Source organism: Montipora capricornis, chromosome 7 (assembly GCF_036669925.1).
Source record: "Montipora capricornis isolate CH-2021 chromosome 7, ASM3666992v2, whole genome shotgun sequence".
Lineage (NCBI taxonomy): Eukaryota > Metazoa > Cnidaria > Anthozoa > Scleractinia > Acroporidae > Montipora > Montipora capricornis.
In genome coordinates this window covers 6,126,706-6,143,460 of record NC_090889.1, presented here as the reverse complement: position 1 = coordinate 6,143,460, position 16,755 = coordinate 6,126,706, and the positions used below count along the sequence as shown (strand labels likewise).

The 16,755-nt window shown below is 42.2% G+C and overlaps 2 protein-coding genes across 2 annotated transcripts; one reads left to right on the top strand and one right to left on the bottom strand.

The window, feature by feature from the left end:
• Positions 1-10,855: 10,855 nt before the first annotated feature.
• Positions 10,856-12,742, top strand: LOC138057513 (uncharacterized). Its single transcript, XM_068903513.1, has 4 exons — positions 10,856-11,234; positions 11,549-11,722; positions 12,274-12,471; positions 12,594-12,742. Exons 1-4 carry the CDS (start codon positions 10,856-10,858, stop codon positions 12,740-12,742), a joined length of 900 nt encoding a protein of 299 aa, XP_068759614.1.
• On the bottom strand, positions 12,473-14,994 carry LOC138057373 (uncharacterized). Its single transcript, XM_068903404.1, has 3 exons — positions 14,563-14,994; positions 13,919-14,164; positions 12,473-13,192 (listed from the first exon to the last, which is right to left on the bottom strand). Exons 1-3 carry the CDS (start codon positions 14,781-14,783, stop codon positions 13,030-13,032), a joined length of 630 nt encoding a protein of 209 aa, XP_068759505.1. The 5' UTR covers positions 14,784-14,994; the 3' UTR covers positions 12,473-13,029.
• Positions 14,995-16,755: the final 1,761 nt, after the last annotated feature.

The following is a 16,755-nucleotide window of genomic DNA, read 5'->3' as shown; positions in this document are numbered from 1 at the left end:
TGCAACAGAAATGACATGAAAAACTCGCTAGATAATGTTTTGTCGAAATTTTAAATTTAGCGGGCTGTACAGCGGGCCGTACTGTAGAATACGGCCCGCTAATTTAGCCAATTACAGCGCGCGAACTATCTAAGAGATATAAAAACATTTTTTTATTGCATGTAAACAATAATTTTTAGTGTTTGGGGTTACATGCTCAGCTTAATTAGTGATTAGGGTTAAGCACCTATTTTGAATAGTTAGCTGTCACATAAGGTTAGGGCCACTGCCTGCATTTTAGTAATTAGGGTTAAGTTCTCAATTAGGTTGACGCACTTATATAAAACGGTTAGTATTTCAGGAGGTGTATGACAACTGCATACTGTCTACAAATAGCGCTGATAAAAAGTATTTAAGTTTGTAAAGTACCCATTTCAAATAGCGCTGAGGAGCAGTATTTACGTCGAAATACCCATTTAAAACGATCAGCTTTTACTGCCAGTTAGGGTTATTCTGCGGTCTGCAAGTATCAGATACTGCATTTCCAGTAAGGGATTGGCAGTAATCACTTATTTGAAGTATTTAGTCTAAGACAACTTTTGTTTTGGTTTTTGGGTTAAGAATGCTGGTTCGTGGTTGGTGGAAGTAAACCATTCTTTGACATGTGGCTAAAAGGGGTTTAGTTTGTGAAGAAGCTGTGCAGCTGTGTCAGTGGGGAGGTGAAAGAAAGAAAAGGGTTTATCAACTGAGTTGATATGGTAAATTGACGACGTACTGTAAAGAGATTTGAAAGCTGACGTTTCGAGTGTTAGCCCTTCGTCAGTGCTGAACCCTTTTCTGTCTTTCACAACTAGGACTAGTTTTCATGAAAAAACAGTGATATTCTTTAATAATTCCTTTGGCAATATAACTTGTATAATACAAGAATTATATATATTTGTCTCTCAGATTTTCACTTAAACAAAGCAGTATACAACTGGAAAGAAACTACGTTACTGTTAAACGTAACAATGGTATTATTTGTACTGTTACATTATTAACAAACTACAATTTATCTTGAAAGGAAATTACTCATTTTGAAAAATGGCCTGTTTACAAGCTGAGTGTAAACGAATTTCTATGAAATAATCGAAAAGTAAGATTAGTAGCATTGCACAGGTTTTAACGTTGTCGCATAAATAAGTCATTGGACTTCTCCAAACTTGGTCACTACTTGAGCAAAATGTTTTTCGATCTCAGTTATTTTTTCCTAAAAGCATGTTGGGTTTAGGTGACATTTTATCATCAAGTCGATCTCTATCAAAGAGAGGAATGTTGGAGCTGCCATTGGCCATGATTGTTGGGCAATTTTTGTGCATAGAATGGGTGTGTTGACAACTTCCTGGTTGATTCCTGCAAACTTTCTTGAAGCCACTTTTCCGTAATTTTCGGTCCTCTGTGAGAAATTCCCCTGTGTGCTTGGGACAGAACTTGAAACAGTTCCCTTTTAGGAACTACTTTCTTGTTGATTCCTGTGAAGCGTTTGCCGTTTCTGTAAACCCATTCCCTTTGAGTTATCATCTGTTGTTAAATTTTGTTGATTGTTTCGGCCTAGATCGATCCTTGTTTCCTGAAAGGCGGAGTTGCCTCTCGGTTTTTTTATTTCAAGAAATTTTTTAAGAAGTAGATTAAGGAGTAGGCAGCAGATCCAGAGGTAGGGAGTTCAAGATCAAGTTCTGTTGAGTATACAGAAAGGTCTTGAGAAATATCAAATGTCTGTGAGTAGTGTTGTGTGGAGGGTATGGACAGATGTGTGAAGAAAGGGTGGGGTAAGATAAAAGTACTGGAGAGGATCAGGGAGGGGTAGGTAAGTAGAAGATCCCCTGAAAAAACCAAGCCCCTATTTTTTAACTACACCCCCAAATAAGGTTTGAGAAAAGTTGAATTGGTTTAAACAAAATTCAAACGGGGCAAAGTTTACAAAACGTGGCACCTCCGGCAATGCGACAATTCCGAAGAAACACTGTTAGGACAATCTGTGTGGGTATAATTACTTCCTGAATTTTCCGAACGTCATGAAGGCAACCGAAGCGAACGTGTAGATTAAAGTTACACAACTGGAAATGACAGTGGTGAAGACTAACGCCGTTTTGGGAAAAGGGAAACACGAGGCAATCGAGAGACACCTCTCAAGCTTAAAGCATCTCTCCAGTGAGGTCACTCACATGCGTCTCGATGTAGAGGCGGCGAAATTAGCAGCGAAAGAAGAGATGACAGCCTTACAGGAATGGAACACCCAACTCAACGCAAAACTGGAAAAGGCAGACAGCGAGGTTAAAAAGGTGACAACATGGCTAGATGATCGCCGAAAAGAGAAAGAAGCGAACGCTCAAGAAGAGAAACTACATTTTGAGGCAAAACTGCATCAGACCAAGCTAGACATGCCAGCAGAACTTCAAACGGCTCAAGCAAGCAAACATCCACCACAAGTCCAAGCTCCGGATAACTTTCAAGCTAAATTACCAAAGTTAATGATAACAAAGTTTGATGGCTCCTTTATGGACTGGCCGACATTCTGGGGGCAATTTTCAGAAGCTATCGACAAGACGAGCGTTGCTGCGATAACAAAGTTTTCGTATTTGCGCGAACTATTGGATTCTAAAGTTAGGAGAACAATAGAAGCATTACCCTTCACGCCTGAGGGTACAATCGCGCGAAGAGCATCTTAACAGAGAAATACGGAAAGGAATCGGAAATCGTAAAAGCATATACAAAAGAAATTCTAGAACTTCCTTCCATACCAAATTACAATTAGAAGAAATTAGCGAGAAGCTGACTATTTGTGTGCAAGCTCTGGAAACCCTCAAGAAACTCGAGCAGGTTAACGGGGCGGTGTTGATGACGCTTGACAAGTTGCCATCAATTCGTGGAGACCTTGTGCGAACCGACCCAGACTGGGAGAGCTCTCGGAAGCTATTCGATTGTGGGTGAGAAGAAACCCAGTAGATACAACAGCACGAAACGAGCGCGAACAAGAACTATCAGCGAAAAGGAATCCGCGCCAGACCAGAATTTATCATACGCATCGTGAAGATCTGAGACCCTGTAGGTGTGTGTATTGTGGCGAAGGTCACCGGCCGATCGAATGTACAAAGGTCACGAGCTTGTCCGATCGCAGCCAAATTCTTCTTAACAAGCAATTGTGTTTCAATTGTACGTCCGGAAATCGCCGCGCATCCAATTGTCCTAGCAGGTCAGATCGCCAAAGCTGTCACAAATGCCATCACACGTCGATCTGCGACGTAGTACACCCCACTAGCGACCCTAAAAATTCGACGACAGTCACAAGAGAGGTTAGCTTGACGACAAACCAAATCGGAGAGGGTCTGTTTCCTGTTATCGTAGTTGAGGTCAACGGAATAAAATGCCGAGCATTAATCGATTCTGGAGTGGGTAGTTCATACGTGTCGGCAAGGTTGATAGATCTTCTTCGTTTGAACCCTATTGCCACTCAAACAAGGTCAATTGATATGTTGATGTCATACCAAGGTCGCAACCTTAGAAGAATACGATTTAAGTTTTCAATCTGTCAACCACCAATTCACACTTTCCGTCAAAGAAACCAAAGTAAACAAGTCAGAACTGTTGTCGATTGACAATCCCAATTATCGCGAACTTATCAACAAAAACCCCCATCTGAGAGGCGTTTACGTTCACGACGAGGACAAAAAAGCCAGACTTCCGGTGCACGTAGTCCAAGACAGCGGGGAGTACGCGAGAATTAAAACCGAAACAAGACCACGGATCGGACAGGAAAACGCACCTATCGCCAAGCTCACAAAATTTTGATGGTTTGTTATGTCGCCTGGTAAAGAATTCGACAGAAATGTCATGTTACTCACACAGACAGGCCAAACAGAGTACCAAACTATGTAAAGTTTGCATGACCCAAGAGATCAAAGTCAGGCAGTGGTTTTCGAAGAATTCAAAGAACGGTTAACGCGGTCGCCTGAGGGCTGGTATGAAACAACCCTACCCTGGAAAGCAAACCACCCACCACTTCCCTCGAACAAAGATGGCAGTCTCAAAAAGGGTCCACAGTCTAAACAGAAAACCAGAGCGCGAAGGTCTGACCGAAGAATACGGCACGATTATTAAAGAACAGTTAGCTGAAGGAGCGATCGAGAAAGCCCCCCCAGTCTTGCAGTCGAAGGAATTTTATAGCCCCCACAAGAGCGTGGTTCGTAATACAGCCGAAACCACGAAGATGAGAATCGTTTACGACGCCTCCGCACGAGCACCTCCTTATTCACGTTCTTTGAATGACTGCCTGCACCCAGGACCTGCATTGCAGAACAGGCTTTGTGACATACTTATCCAACAGAGAGGTCACCCAGTGGTCCTAGCGGGTGACATAAAGAAGGCGTTTCTACAAACACGAATCCACGAAAGCGAGAGAGATGCACTTCGGTTCCACTGGCGACCAAGTCTCTTATCAGAGATAGAAACCTACCGATTTACATGAGTATTGTTTGGGCTTTCCCCTTTCCCATTCTTGTTAGGAGGCGTCCTCGAATGCCATTTATACGCGTGGGCCAAGAAGTACCCGCAAGAAATTTGATCGTCTTCGTCGAAGCTTCTACATTGACGATCTTCTGTCCGGCGGACAGGATGTTCAACAAGCAAGAACGCGAAAGGAAATAGCGACGGAGATAATAAGTGATGCTTCGTTTGAACTTCACAAATGGCATTCCAACGAGCCTCAGCTGGAGGACAGACCGCCCTCCACGCCTTACGAAGAGCAGTCGTACGCCAAAGAGCAGCTACAAGACCAGTCAAGCGGGTCGAAGCTATTAGGGGTTACCTGGAACAAGGAGGACGATACGATTGCGGTACAGTTTCCAGAAGTAGTTAGCATGCCAACAAAACGAGAGGTATTGGCGAAACTGGCTAAGGTTTACAACCCCCTCGGACTCGCCTCGCCAACTGTGCTACAAGGGAAATAAATCTTTCGCAAAATTTGTGATTCTAAAGCCTCGTGGGATTCACCTATCCCAGAGGATCTCCGCATGCAGTTCCAAAGGTGGGAAGAGTCTGTACCAGCGGAAGTGACTACCTCAAGACCCGTAGCACCCTACCGCGATGCAGTTTGTAGTCTTGAGCTCCACGCATTTGGAGACGCATAGCCTTATGGAGTCGGAGCTGCCGTTTACTCCATCGTCCGTCAAAGGAGAGGAATCACCCAAACACTGGTGACAGCCAAAGCTAGATTAGCGAAGAAAGATTTGACAATCCCTAGATTGGAGCTGGTTAGTGCTCATGCATATGGCTGCCAATCTAGTTATCAACGTGAGGAGCGCGCTCAAAGATTTGCCCGAGCCCACCGTCTATGGATGGCTCGACAGCTCGGTGGCCCTGCATTGGATACTGGGAAACGGCCAGTATCGCCAAGTTGTTGCAAACCGAGTACGCAAAATAAGAGCACATCCAGATATTCGTTGAAGATACGTCCCTACCTTTGACAGCCCTGCCGATCAAGCAAGTTGAGGAGGCCAGGTCACAAATGCGGAACGTTGGTGGAATGGCCCAGCTTGGTTGAATGATCCCGGAAAGTGGCCGGACAATCCTGTGACAGCGAAATCCCCAGCGTCGTAAGAGGAAGCAAAACCCATTGAGGAAGTGCTTAACCTATCACAACAACACAACCAAGACCGGAACGAATTCGACGAACTTCTCGATCGAAATGACCTTCGTCGAGCTCTACGTGCTCATGCTTGGGTGCTACGATTCACCACCCGAAGGGAGCATAGAAGTCCTCTAACAAGCCAAGACACACAAGAAGTGAAAGAATGGTGGATCAAGAGAGTGCAGACGCAAGATATGCAGAAGCCTGAATTTGAACAGACCAGACAGATGTTAAACCTGGTACCGAATGAAGATGGGGTACTCGAATGCCATGGGCGTATTCAAGGGAAGCGCCAAGTGTACCTTCCAGTGGATGCGACTTTCACGAGGAAGCTTGTACAGCGAATTCACGCTGAAAGCCTCCATGGTGGCGTGTCCCTGACCATGGCAGCCGTTCGCGTCGAGTACTGGATCCCGACTCTGAGGAAGTTGGTTAAGTCCGTAAGATCTACATGTTGGGGCTGTAAGCGGTTCCGTGCCTTGCCAGTGAGAGCGCCACCCCCTGGACTGCTTCCTTAAGAGCGTACTGACATCAGCGGAGCTTTCGAAGTCATCGGGACCGATTTCGCAAGCCCAGTCTTGTACAAGTCGAGAAACAAAAGAGAAGGGAAAGCCTATCTGGTCATTTTCTCTTGCAGTTTGTCAAGGGCCGTACATTCGGAACTAGCCACAAACCTAGAGACCACTACGTTCTTATCATGCCTGAAACGCCTGATAGCAAGGCGGGGACTCCCGAGCGTAATTTACTCAGACAATGGAAGCACATTTGTCGAAGCAGCCAAATGGCTGACGCAAGCAAGAAGAGAAGAAGAGACGAAGAGTTGAATGGTTTCCTGGAATCCCATGACATTAAGTGGAAGTTCGACTTGAGTCGCGCGCCATGGTGGGGCGGTCAATTCGAACGGCTGATTGGCATTGTGAAGACAACGATGTTCAAGGTTAGCGGGAGAGCCACCCTTTCCTGGGATGAACTAAGCGAAGTATTGTTGGACGTTGAGACCCAAATAAATCGCCGCCCTCTCAGCTATGTTGAAGACGACTTGGAGTTGCGTATCCTGACACCTGCTTCCTTTTTGTTCCAGCGCTCCCCCCAGCTCCCTGAATAGCCAGCCTGGCAGATCAAGAACAAGGATTTGCGGAGACGAGTCAAATTTCTAAAGTCCTGCAAGGATCAGTTATGGAACAGGTGGAAGCGCGAATACTTAACTTCCTTGCAAGAGCGCCACAACCTTGTCCACAAAGTAGCCAAGTACCAAGTCAAAGTTGGAGATGCCGTAATTGTTCGGTCCGACAACACGAATCGGGGCAAGTGGCCTCTAGCCATTGTCGATGCTATTTACCCGGGCCCTCACGGACATACGCGGGCTGTTCAGCTGAGGACCAGTAAGGGAGTCATCCAGCGACCAGTTCAACACCTATATCCTTTAGAATTGCAGAGTGTGCCCAGGGTAACCTGCGCAGGATCAAGCGTACTTTTCTTGAGACAGGGCGCTAAAAAGTACGCCTGATACAATTTCTTAACGAGTCGTCTGTCGCCCACATGTCAAGAGTGATGTTATCATGTGTCATGCTATAAATGTGAGCCAATCAGATTTTACCGGAAATTACCTGCACGCTGCGATTCAAGTAAAGACGCGACAAAAACAAAATAGCAATCTGGCTTTGATTTCTGCACTCAAAGCTATTTCTGCAAATCCTGCTTGACAGTTGGTACGGTTTCTCTGTTCAAACCATCAAGAACAAAGAATTTCTAGATAAAATGGCAGAAAAAGCCCGAATTCTTCATGTCATCATCAGGCGCAATCAACAGTACAATAAACTTTATTTAAACTCGAATATTTGAGATGCCAATAAAAGATACCATAAAAATAGATATGACGAAAATGGACTTTGAGAAATTCTAGTTTTTCAGCAGCAGCTACTCAGCTATCATTTCGTTAGAAGTGTGTTCAGATTGTTCAGCGATTCCGTAAACAGTGTCGAATTTCTCTGTCAAGCTCGGCTGATTCCCCGAATGTGGCAGCCCTAAAGTTCTATTCGGTTCTTTTTGGATTCGCAACTTGTTGCTTCCGAATATATTCCAAAGGACTTGCCACAACTACAAACGTTTTCGAGTTGGTGGAAGAAGAACGATGCATTTTCTTCTAGAATGTTCGGGCCTGTATTAATAACACTATTGCGAAATCCCGTAGGAAGTACAACTGTAATGTCCTCTTTTACTCAAACCATTCTTCGGATGCATTTTCTCCGCTCTTCCTTTAAAGGTTTTTGAAAAAAATCTGAACTCGAGGCAAGAGCAACTGTAAACAGAGTTTAAACATCACTCGTGTTGATATCCTTCTTGGCGGCCATAATTTCATCAGCTGTTAACCGATTTACAAGAAGTATGATTTGCAATTCTGTAACCAATCGGAGCGAGGCTCCAAAAGCTCTATTGCTTTTCGGCCAATCAGAGTAAAGTCCAGATTCCGGACTACGAGCAGATGACTTGTTAAGAAATTGTATCAGGCGTACCTGTTCCCACCATGTCTAAGGAAAAGTACGCCTGATTGCAGGTTATGCTCAGAGTTGCCCAGCCAGCATTGGAACAGCAACTGAACGCAAACGCCACCACGTTCAGACCAAGGAGACCGGCAGCGAGCACCTCAGCAGGGAGAATCGCGCAGTTTGCCAAGAAAAAAGAAAGCGAACAATAGTGAACATGACCGAATAAGTGACTGATTGCGAATATTTCATCTAGTCTTTTAGTTTCGTGGAATATTCGTTAAGCCGCAGTCTCCGTTATTGCGTGCACCTTCTCATTGAAGCTGCACGGGGGAGTGTGTCGAACAATCCATAATTCTATTAGGCCAAAGTTTTCATTTCTTAATTAGCACCATTGATTGACATATCCTTGAATGAACTTTCATTGAATTTCACTTAGCAACGACCAATAAGATATTAGATTAAGTGATACGTGAGCATATAAGTTTAGGTTTCCTTTTTTTTTAGAGATAGTAGTTTTACACACCCGTTGTAAGACGAACACGAGAGTTAAACGCTTAGTTATAAACTCAGTCGAGTTTACTGATTGAGAGAGAGTTCGATAAGCTGTAGCCCCTTGTAAACGGGGCAAAGTTTACAAAAACGCATTTGTCATTCCTACCACTACTTTATGTACCTTTGACCCATTCAATTCCAATGTGTACATGAGAGAAAGAAATCGCATTAACCTGCACTCACTGAGACTTGAACCAGGCACCTCTGACATCCCTTAGTATTAAGTTCTTAGCTGTAACTAACCTCTAAACCACACAAGACTTGGATGAGCAGTCCTCTTTAATTTTAATAGCAAATACTTTTCTCGTGGTGCAGAAAGTGGCCCTGTACAGTTCGTAAAATGGCTAACACAAGTTGTGTTGATTTAGAGATAATCTACAAAAAATTGGGTGAAGTTAAAGCTTCCAAAAAGACAAAAGCAAGCAAAATAACCCTTTTTATTGACGACAACTTTACAACGATGTAGTAAGGTGGTTAGAAACACGTAATGAAGACAGCATGGACAAAACAAATCTGACAAGTAAAAACGTGGCAATTATCAAAAGAAAGAATGGAAACTGGAGGGTGGCAAAATATTATCCAAAAACGGAAAAGAAATTGTTCAAAAATGTCAACTACACCAAGTTCTTTGCCAAGCCCGTTCGAATATTGTGAACAAAGAAAGAGTTTGTTTTGTAGTGCTTGTCTGGTTTAAGCCTTTTCTCAGATAGGAGAGATGATACCAGAACCATTTTATCTCCGCCGCCCTTTTTTCTATCATTTCGGTAAAGTACATAGCCAGGGATAGGAAATTGCTCGTCAGGAAAGCTGGCGTCGATCTTGGTTTCACTAACAAACACTACATGAGCGCTTATCTCGTTGATGGTTGCGGCTAGTTCTTCAAACTTGTTCTGGATGCTGTTGATATTTTGATGGCATATCAACAGCTCCTAGTCGTTAGTTCCTCTTACTGCTTCAAGCCGCTCGTTTTCAGTTAAATCGCTCGGCGAAGATCGCCCGAAATCTACTTGAAGTGAGGTGCGATTGTTCTCGATAAATAAAGCCTCTAGTGTAGAGCTGCCAGTATCGTAAAACGGTAAATTCATCAAACAGGTCGTGGACACACATGTTGGACGAATCCAAGTAAAGTGTGTATCCGTTTGTGTTCACTGAGCTTAATTTTTCCACATTTTGTGTGTATTCGACCTTTACACTGATCACAATGGATGACAGACGATTACGAGCAAGTGTCCTCGAGCATACATTGCATTTCTGCGGTCCTGGGTTTGGACTTATGTCTCCACTAACCTGAAGCCGACACAGTTGAAATCTTGAAGTCGAGTTAGGATAACGCATTGCTCTGGTAGCAAGATATGTAGTTCGCCGAGGTTTGTGTATATGTTGGCTCGGGCAATTTGCGGCGAAGATGAGCTGATTAAAGGTTGAGGTCAAGATCGCTCCTCCAGACCTCATTTACCAGCAATAGCATCCGTACTTCGGCTGTAGTCCCCTGAGCCACGTTCCGGGGCACTCATGTGGTTCGTTCTTCTCCTGTCAAGCAAATTGGCTGGTTACTGGATATAGCAAGTTAAACTTACACAAGAGAAGAGATGGTGCTCCAAATTCATATTTTGTGTTAAATCCCGCTGATTTGATGCTTTTTTTCACTGCCTCACTGACCCTAATCTGTAAAAAATGAAACTAGCGGTAGTCCTATCGCTATAGTCTCTCTGCTTGTAAAGCATTCTCGTTGTGTCGTTAGCATATTAATCAAATAGTAAGAATGATGGGGTAGCTTATCATAACAAGATTTTGATGACGATTATTTTGACAAAGATGAATTTAATGGTGATGTTGATAATGATGACGATGATGATGGCGACGGCAACGCTGATGATGACGATGATAACTATAATGATGACGATGATACGAAATCAAAGATAGAACCTTACATCGTAACTTGATCTTCTTAAAGTGCATATGAAGTAAAAAAAATGTTTGCGCAATTTTACAGCTTTTTATATGTACTTTTCAAAATGCAAAAAACCGAATAGTGTAAGAGAGAGAAAAATCGGAGTTTCTTGCCGCCGAAAGTTCAAATTTGTCGATAAAAAGTGGATCCAATTTGCGCGCGGCCAAAGCGATCATGTTACAAGTTCGTGACGTAAGAAATTGTTCGGACGACTCGATCGTAATGGCAGACAAGGGGAAGAAGAAGAGTAGAGGCAACTATTGTGCGGCGGGTGGCCCCAATATGTCCAATTGCAGCAATAATTCGTCGACACCGGGAATATCTATGCATTACTTCCCGAAGGACGAAACTTTACGGCAGAAGTGGATTCGATTTGTCCGAATACACAGGAAAGATTTCGTCCCTTGTAAGTCGTCGACCTTGTGTTCTGTGCACTTTGAAGACAACTGCTTCGAAAGCAAGCCGTGGATTGTCACTTCTTCCGAGACGGGGGAATCTCTTCAGCCGAAGAGAAAATTGAAAAAGGGCACTGCCATACCAACAAGGGACACGGTTGTTCCTTTGAGTTCGCCACTAACGTCGCGAAAGCGAAGATCGGTAAGTGAGATTTTATATAAGTATCACACGTAACAGCTATAATATCCGTTCTGAAATGTCAACTCTGTATGTGGAAAGATTTCCGCACAGCCCCATACGTTAATTATACATGTACAAAGAACGAACATGAAAATAATTTGAGTCATACATACATACATGTCGCAAAATGTCCCAAAATGTATTCATAATTAATGTATGGGGCTGTGCGGAAATCTTGCCCTGTTTGTTGGTTTGCATACATTTATACGGTACCATTATTGTGCTGTGTTTTAGAATTCTTTGGCATGAATGTCCACATCTCTCAAAATGTTTTTTAAGTGCCTTACAGACAACAATTTTTCAGGCACATTTTGGTATCCTTGCACTTCAATGAAAATGTGAGGCGAGAAACGCAGAAAAGCAAGGATGGAGAGGACTACGTCAGAGTTAACTTTCCGAAGTACAAGCTTGGAGAAGAAGTGGTCAGAGAGGTTACTGTGGCTCCAACATATGGTAAGTGATGATATACTGTAATATGTTTTGGTATTACATGATGACTCATCTCTTGGCCGAAATGTGTTTAAAATCAAAATCTTTTGGGTAAGCCAACTAATCCACATTGTATTGAAGGTTTGCTAGCAGTGCAAAGCCAGTGGCTGCCGGTTGCAATCATGATATTTATTTGTGTAACATGATATGTAATCTGTAAATAAAGCACATCTTGATGGAAAGACCCATTTTAACTCACACTACTGATAAGGAAAGTAAAATTATCAGTTTTGGCAAAGGATATAAGGTATTGCCTCCTGACCAAAAGGGAACTTACGAAAAAGTGTACCAAGGTAGAAAAATGCATAACAGAGGCACCATTCAAAGAGAAAAATCAAGGAGGGCTTGGAATGTAAAAGAAAAAAAAAGAAAAAAAAATAGAACGATTGTGGTTGACAAATGTAGTGTTAACTTTTTAAAAGTGCCGTTCATAACAAAGCTCCTTTAAGCTGCTGGCAGAGCACTGCAATAATGTAATTACCATAGTCACATAAATTGCACCTTTGTTTTGACAGGTTATGTTGAGGAATTAAAGGAGGAACTATTTAGCCTAACAAAGTCAGAGATTGATGACCTGCTAAAGAGTACGAATGCAAAATACAAAGCTCCAGCCTCTTTGAGCTCCCAGTTTACAGACAGGGTAAACAAAGAGCAGGCAGTTGAAAGATACAGACAACAACAAGACAGAGAGGCTACAAAACTACACCCTGTGGGTAAGATTAAGAAAGAATTTTTATTACATAAAGATCATTGTACACTCATGTAAGGTAAATGAAACTTCTATAAATATAACATTAGATTGTAACATTCTTGATGTTATGCACATTGTTTACAGCGGAAGAACAAGATAAATTACATGAAGCTGCAACTTCTACTCAGGCTGCCACAGCAAAGAAAGCTAGGAAAAGAAGACCGGGGAATTGTCGAACATGTGGCAAACCGATGCTTGGTCACAAGTCAAGGCTATGCAAACCTAAGAAGTGACAGCTACTTGTAGCTGGCTTTGCTGTTCATTTTCTTGAACATTCTTGAAAACCCTGTACAGCTGTACATGTAATTTTGATGCATTACCCTTGATAGCAATTTCAGGTACCGGTATAACAAGTGCCAGCTTCTAACACTAACAATTCATATATCATTTTTAGATACCATATCTGAGCTCTGATTGAAGCTCCTGTGTTGTAGTGACAGGCATGTTTTCAAAACCATGATACAACATAAGAGGAAGGACATAGTCATTGTTTCTTGTCTCCAAAGATTGTTTGGTTAACTCAATCTCTCTGCTGCGCTGTCTGGTAACCTCTGATCTGCTCAGTTAGGAACCTCTGCCTGATGTTGTGGTATACACAGGCTGGTAAAGGCCTTGTGTTGTCCCAGCCCATATACCCACAAATCCAGCGGACCAGCCATCTGTATGAAACTGCTCGTAGAAATCTGAAGGGTTGAAATTTAAATTTTAGAATAGCAACTGTACAGGAGTTAAAATTGTGCAACAACAGTTACCAGTCACCTCACCACAAGAAAAACATATTATGGCTTGTATCCTAATAATGTTTCATGGTGGCAAGAATCTCTAATAGTGAGGTGATGAACCCCAACAAGTATTTTGGGGTATCTGTAATATTATTTGCCCTATAGAGTACTGGCTAATTTGACACCAACAAACTCTCCACTGTGAAACAACCACAATGTATTGCACGTTCTATGAACAAAACTGTGATCCTGTTGGCAAGGCAACTGAAGTGTATATCTGAGTTGACTTTCTAAATGAGGAGTCAGAGACAGAAAAAAGCAAGATTGTTGCAACAAAACATTTATGGTGAAAATCCCTGGCAATCTTGTGCCGAGGAGCATGTGGATCGACTCTGGGTATGAGATTGAATCCCTTGGTGGCATTAGAGAACCAGAATGATTATCTGAGTTGATTTTTCTAAATGACACGTCATTAATTTCACATGGACAAAAAAGCAAAATATTTTCAACAAACCCTTGTAAGAAGTAATATATATTTCTCTCTTCTTGGAGCTGACACAAGTCATTTAGTCAAACAAAATAAGATGGACATACAGAAATGGAAACACCTACAAGTAAAAAATAGTATAATATATATACTATCTAGAAATCTAAGGATCGTCAGGTGATGCTATCGTTATTACTTACTGAGTTTCCGTTTGCCCATCACGACGGCGGTAGCCCCTTCCGTTTTTGTCCCTTAGTAGTGGACCCACTTGCAGGAGAACAGATCTGTTTGTCATGGAAGAGAAATCGTCGTGGTTTGTGATGCACGATACCCTTTCAATGCTACCATCAAAGGTAAGCTTTTGGCTGGCTTGAGCGATCTCCCGACAGCATCTATACTCGAGTGCTCCAGACAAATGATCTATTTTACATTCCTTGCAAATACACCTATAGATGAAAAAAAAAAAAGTAGATCAATCAAGGTCTGCCAGCCCACTGGATGAAAGTGGCACATAACTTATTGTGTCATGCATCGTTGTCCAAAGCATTCATCAGGTGCTCCATTCTGGAATCGCCCCCATTACTTGGAGAACCGAAGCGAAATACTGTGCAACGAACACAATTTTATGGATGTTAGCTTCACTTTTTTAACCACATAGCAGTAGAAAAGCGACCACATTGTAATGCTGGAATCGGCAACTAACTTCCGTGGTTCCTTTGGCTCTCTACCAAATTATGTTAAATTATGTTTATGTTTCGTTCGAAGAAGCGTTGGGAAAAATGGAGCTACAAAGTAAGTGGTTGGGTATTCTAAAATACCGTGCTCCGTAAAAAAAATTACCAACCATTCATTAACTGCCACTTGTCTTTCAAATCGTGCACGTAGGACTGCGGGGGAAAGCCCATCAGAATCTTCTTCGTCGTCTTCATCATCGTCGCTTGAATGAGCCGGTGGCTCGTTCGCGTATGGTTCTACAAGTCCGATGACTTCAATTTCGTCGGAATCACTTTCGTCTTGCATACTTGAACTGGTATCGGAAGACATGTATTCATCCGTGTCAGACATCTTGACCCCGAAAAAAGCGATGAACCTTAAAAAATATCTCTCTGTTGCATATATAAAAGGTGAGAAATTGTGAGAAACGCAGATCACTCAAACAATTTCCTACGTCATCACTTGAAAACTGGTTACCAGTCCCCGGACCCACTTTTATGCTGAACAGAGCGCACTTCAGACGAAAAAAACTCCAATTTTTCGCTCTGTAACACTATTCGGTTTTTTCCATTTCGAAAAGTACATATAAAAAGCTGTAAAATTACGCAAAAAAAAAATCTACTTCATATGCACTTTAATCATACATCATGCTTACAAGCTCGTCGTAGTCTTTAACTTTTGTCGTATCGCAAGCCCAGGGAATCATCCACAACTGACTGTAGCTATGTACATCTAGGTATCCCGCAATCCTTCTTACTTCTGATTTCAGAAACCTACTGATGCTTTGGACTTCTTTTTCAGACATAGGCGAAGCACCGCGGTAATCTCCTGCACAAGGATCTTCAGAAGCCCCCAGACCTATTTAATAAAATGTAAAAACAGGATGGGGGTAGATTACAAATCTTCACGAAGTGGCTATTCATCACCTAAATCCAGTTCGAATATACTTTCAACTGTTCGTTCCAAGGTTTCTATGAAGTTTCTATGAAAACAAAACGTCAATCCCCCTCTGGTGCGCCCATGACAAATTCCTATGAAATGTGGAAGTTATAAGCTCTGGCGCGCACCTTGCGTGAATTCAGTGTTGCGCAAAACACAATACAACAAGTGCTCTTTAATCTTTCAATCTGTTCCTCGTTTGGGATCTGTTCCTCGTTCCTCGTCGACCGGTAGATATCACAGGGTTTTAAGGGTTAAATGTAGCGTTTCAAATACTTTTTATCAAGATACGCTAACAGACGAAGGACTTCTAAAGTAATGTTTAAATGCGAGTTGCGGCTTTTTGCCTCATCTGACCTTCGTTATTTCAGTGGTCATCTGATTAAGTTTCAAATAAGGGTGTTGAACACTTCGTGAGTTTTACTTTACCAATCATTACTAGATGACAGTCAAGTGAACGATCAGATTTCATTGTGTCTTGACACAATTCTTTGAGGCTTTCATTAGAGTCACGGGAAACGGGGCAAAAAACATTTAAATGTAGCATTATCAGCAGAAAGGGGTTCTTGTATGAATGACTTTTTTTTTTCTCTTTACTGTTACGGAAACTCCATCGATGATTAATTGTTTTAACTATTTTCTATCTCTGTAATGTTCAACGAGGAAGAATTCTAAACAGTTTAGAATACCTGAATTTCACGTTCTATAAAAACCTCTTATTCATTCAAAAAAAGTACTACTTCGCATTCTTGTTAGCCTATTAAGAGGGTCGATTAAATTATTTTAACCAGAATGGGGACGCCTCGCAGTTTAGCTAACATTCACCCTTCGACAATTGATGCCAATTGCCTGCTCCTATTTCCTCTACGGAACTGCAACTTGACGCCCAGCAAACAAAGCTAAGCAAAAACACAAATTGACGGTATCGTACGTCCAGTAATTTATTTTGCAATGTTTGAGTATTACCTCCCCATTTAAATTGCCAATTTCGGTTTAAATCTGTGCCGATGCAGTTTGATCCCTTGTTAAAGCTTCTGTTCTTTCGCCACAAACGTTCCTACAAACAATAAGAGAGAAAAGCTCAACCCAACCGCAGCAAATCTGTCCTAATCCTTTAAGTTACCAAAAATGCCATAATTTTAGGAATCGCACTCTTGTTATTCAAGAACCTTCAATTGACGAACTGATTTGTTGAAATTTCAACTCATTGGAAATTTGGGAAGAACGGTCTTGAATTAAAGGTACGCCTATTTTTCTGAATATATCACTGATACTTGGTATTTATCTTAATCGCTCGACCGACTTCGATTCGGCTGATATATTTATTCCACTTCGTGGCCCATCCAACGGCGATCGCATTGTGCAAGGTCACCCATTCAATAAT

Coding starts and splice junctions, on each gene's coding strand:
- LOC138057513 (XM_068903513.1), top strand. CDS start 10,856: ATGGCAGACAAGGGGAAGAAGAAGAGTAGAGGCAACTATTGTGCGGCG. Junction 11,235..11,548: donor GCGAAAGCGAAGATCGGTAA/GTGAGATTTTAT, acceptor ATGTTTTTTAAG/TGCCTTACAGACAACAATTT. Junction 11,723..12,273: donor TACTGTGGCTCCAACATATG/GTAAGTGATGAT, acceptor TTGTTTTGACAG/GTTATGTTGAGGAATTAAAG.
- LOC138057373 (XM_068903404.1), bottom strand. CDS start 14,783: ATGTCTGACACGGATGAATACATGTCTTCCGATACCAGTTCAAGTATG. Junction 14,165..14,562: donor CAAGTGGCAGTTAATGAATG/GTTGGTAATTTT, acceptor TTTCATCTATAG/GTGTATTTGCAAGGAATGTA. Junction 13,193..13,918: donor GATGGGCAAACGGAAACTCA/GTAAGTAATAAC, acceptor TCAACCCTTCAG/ATTTCTACGAGCAGTTTCAT.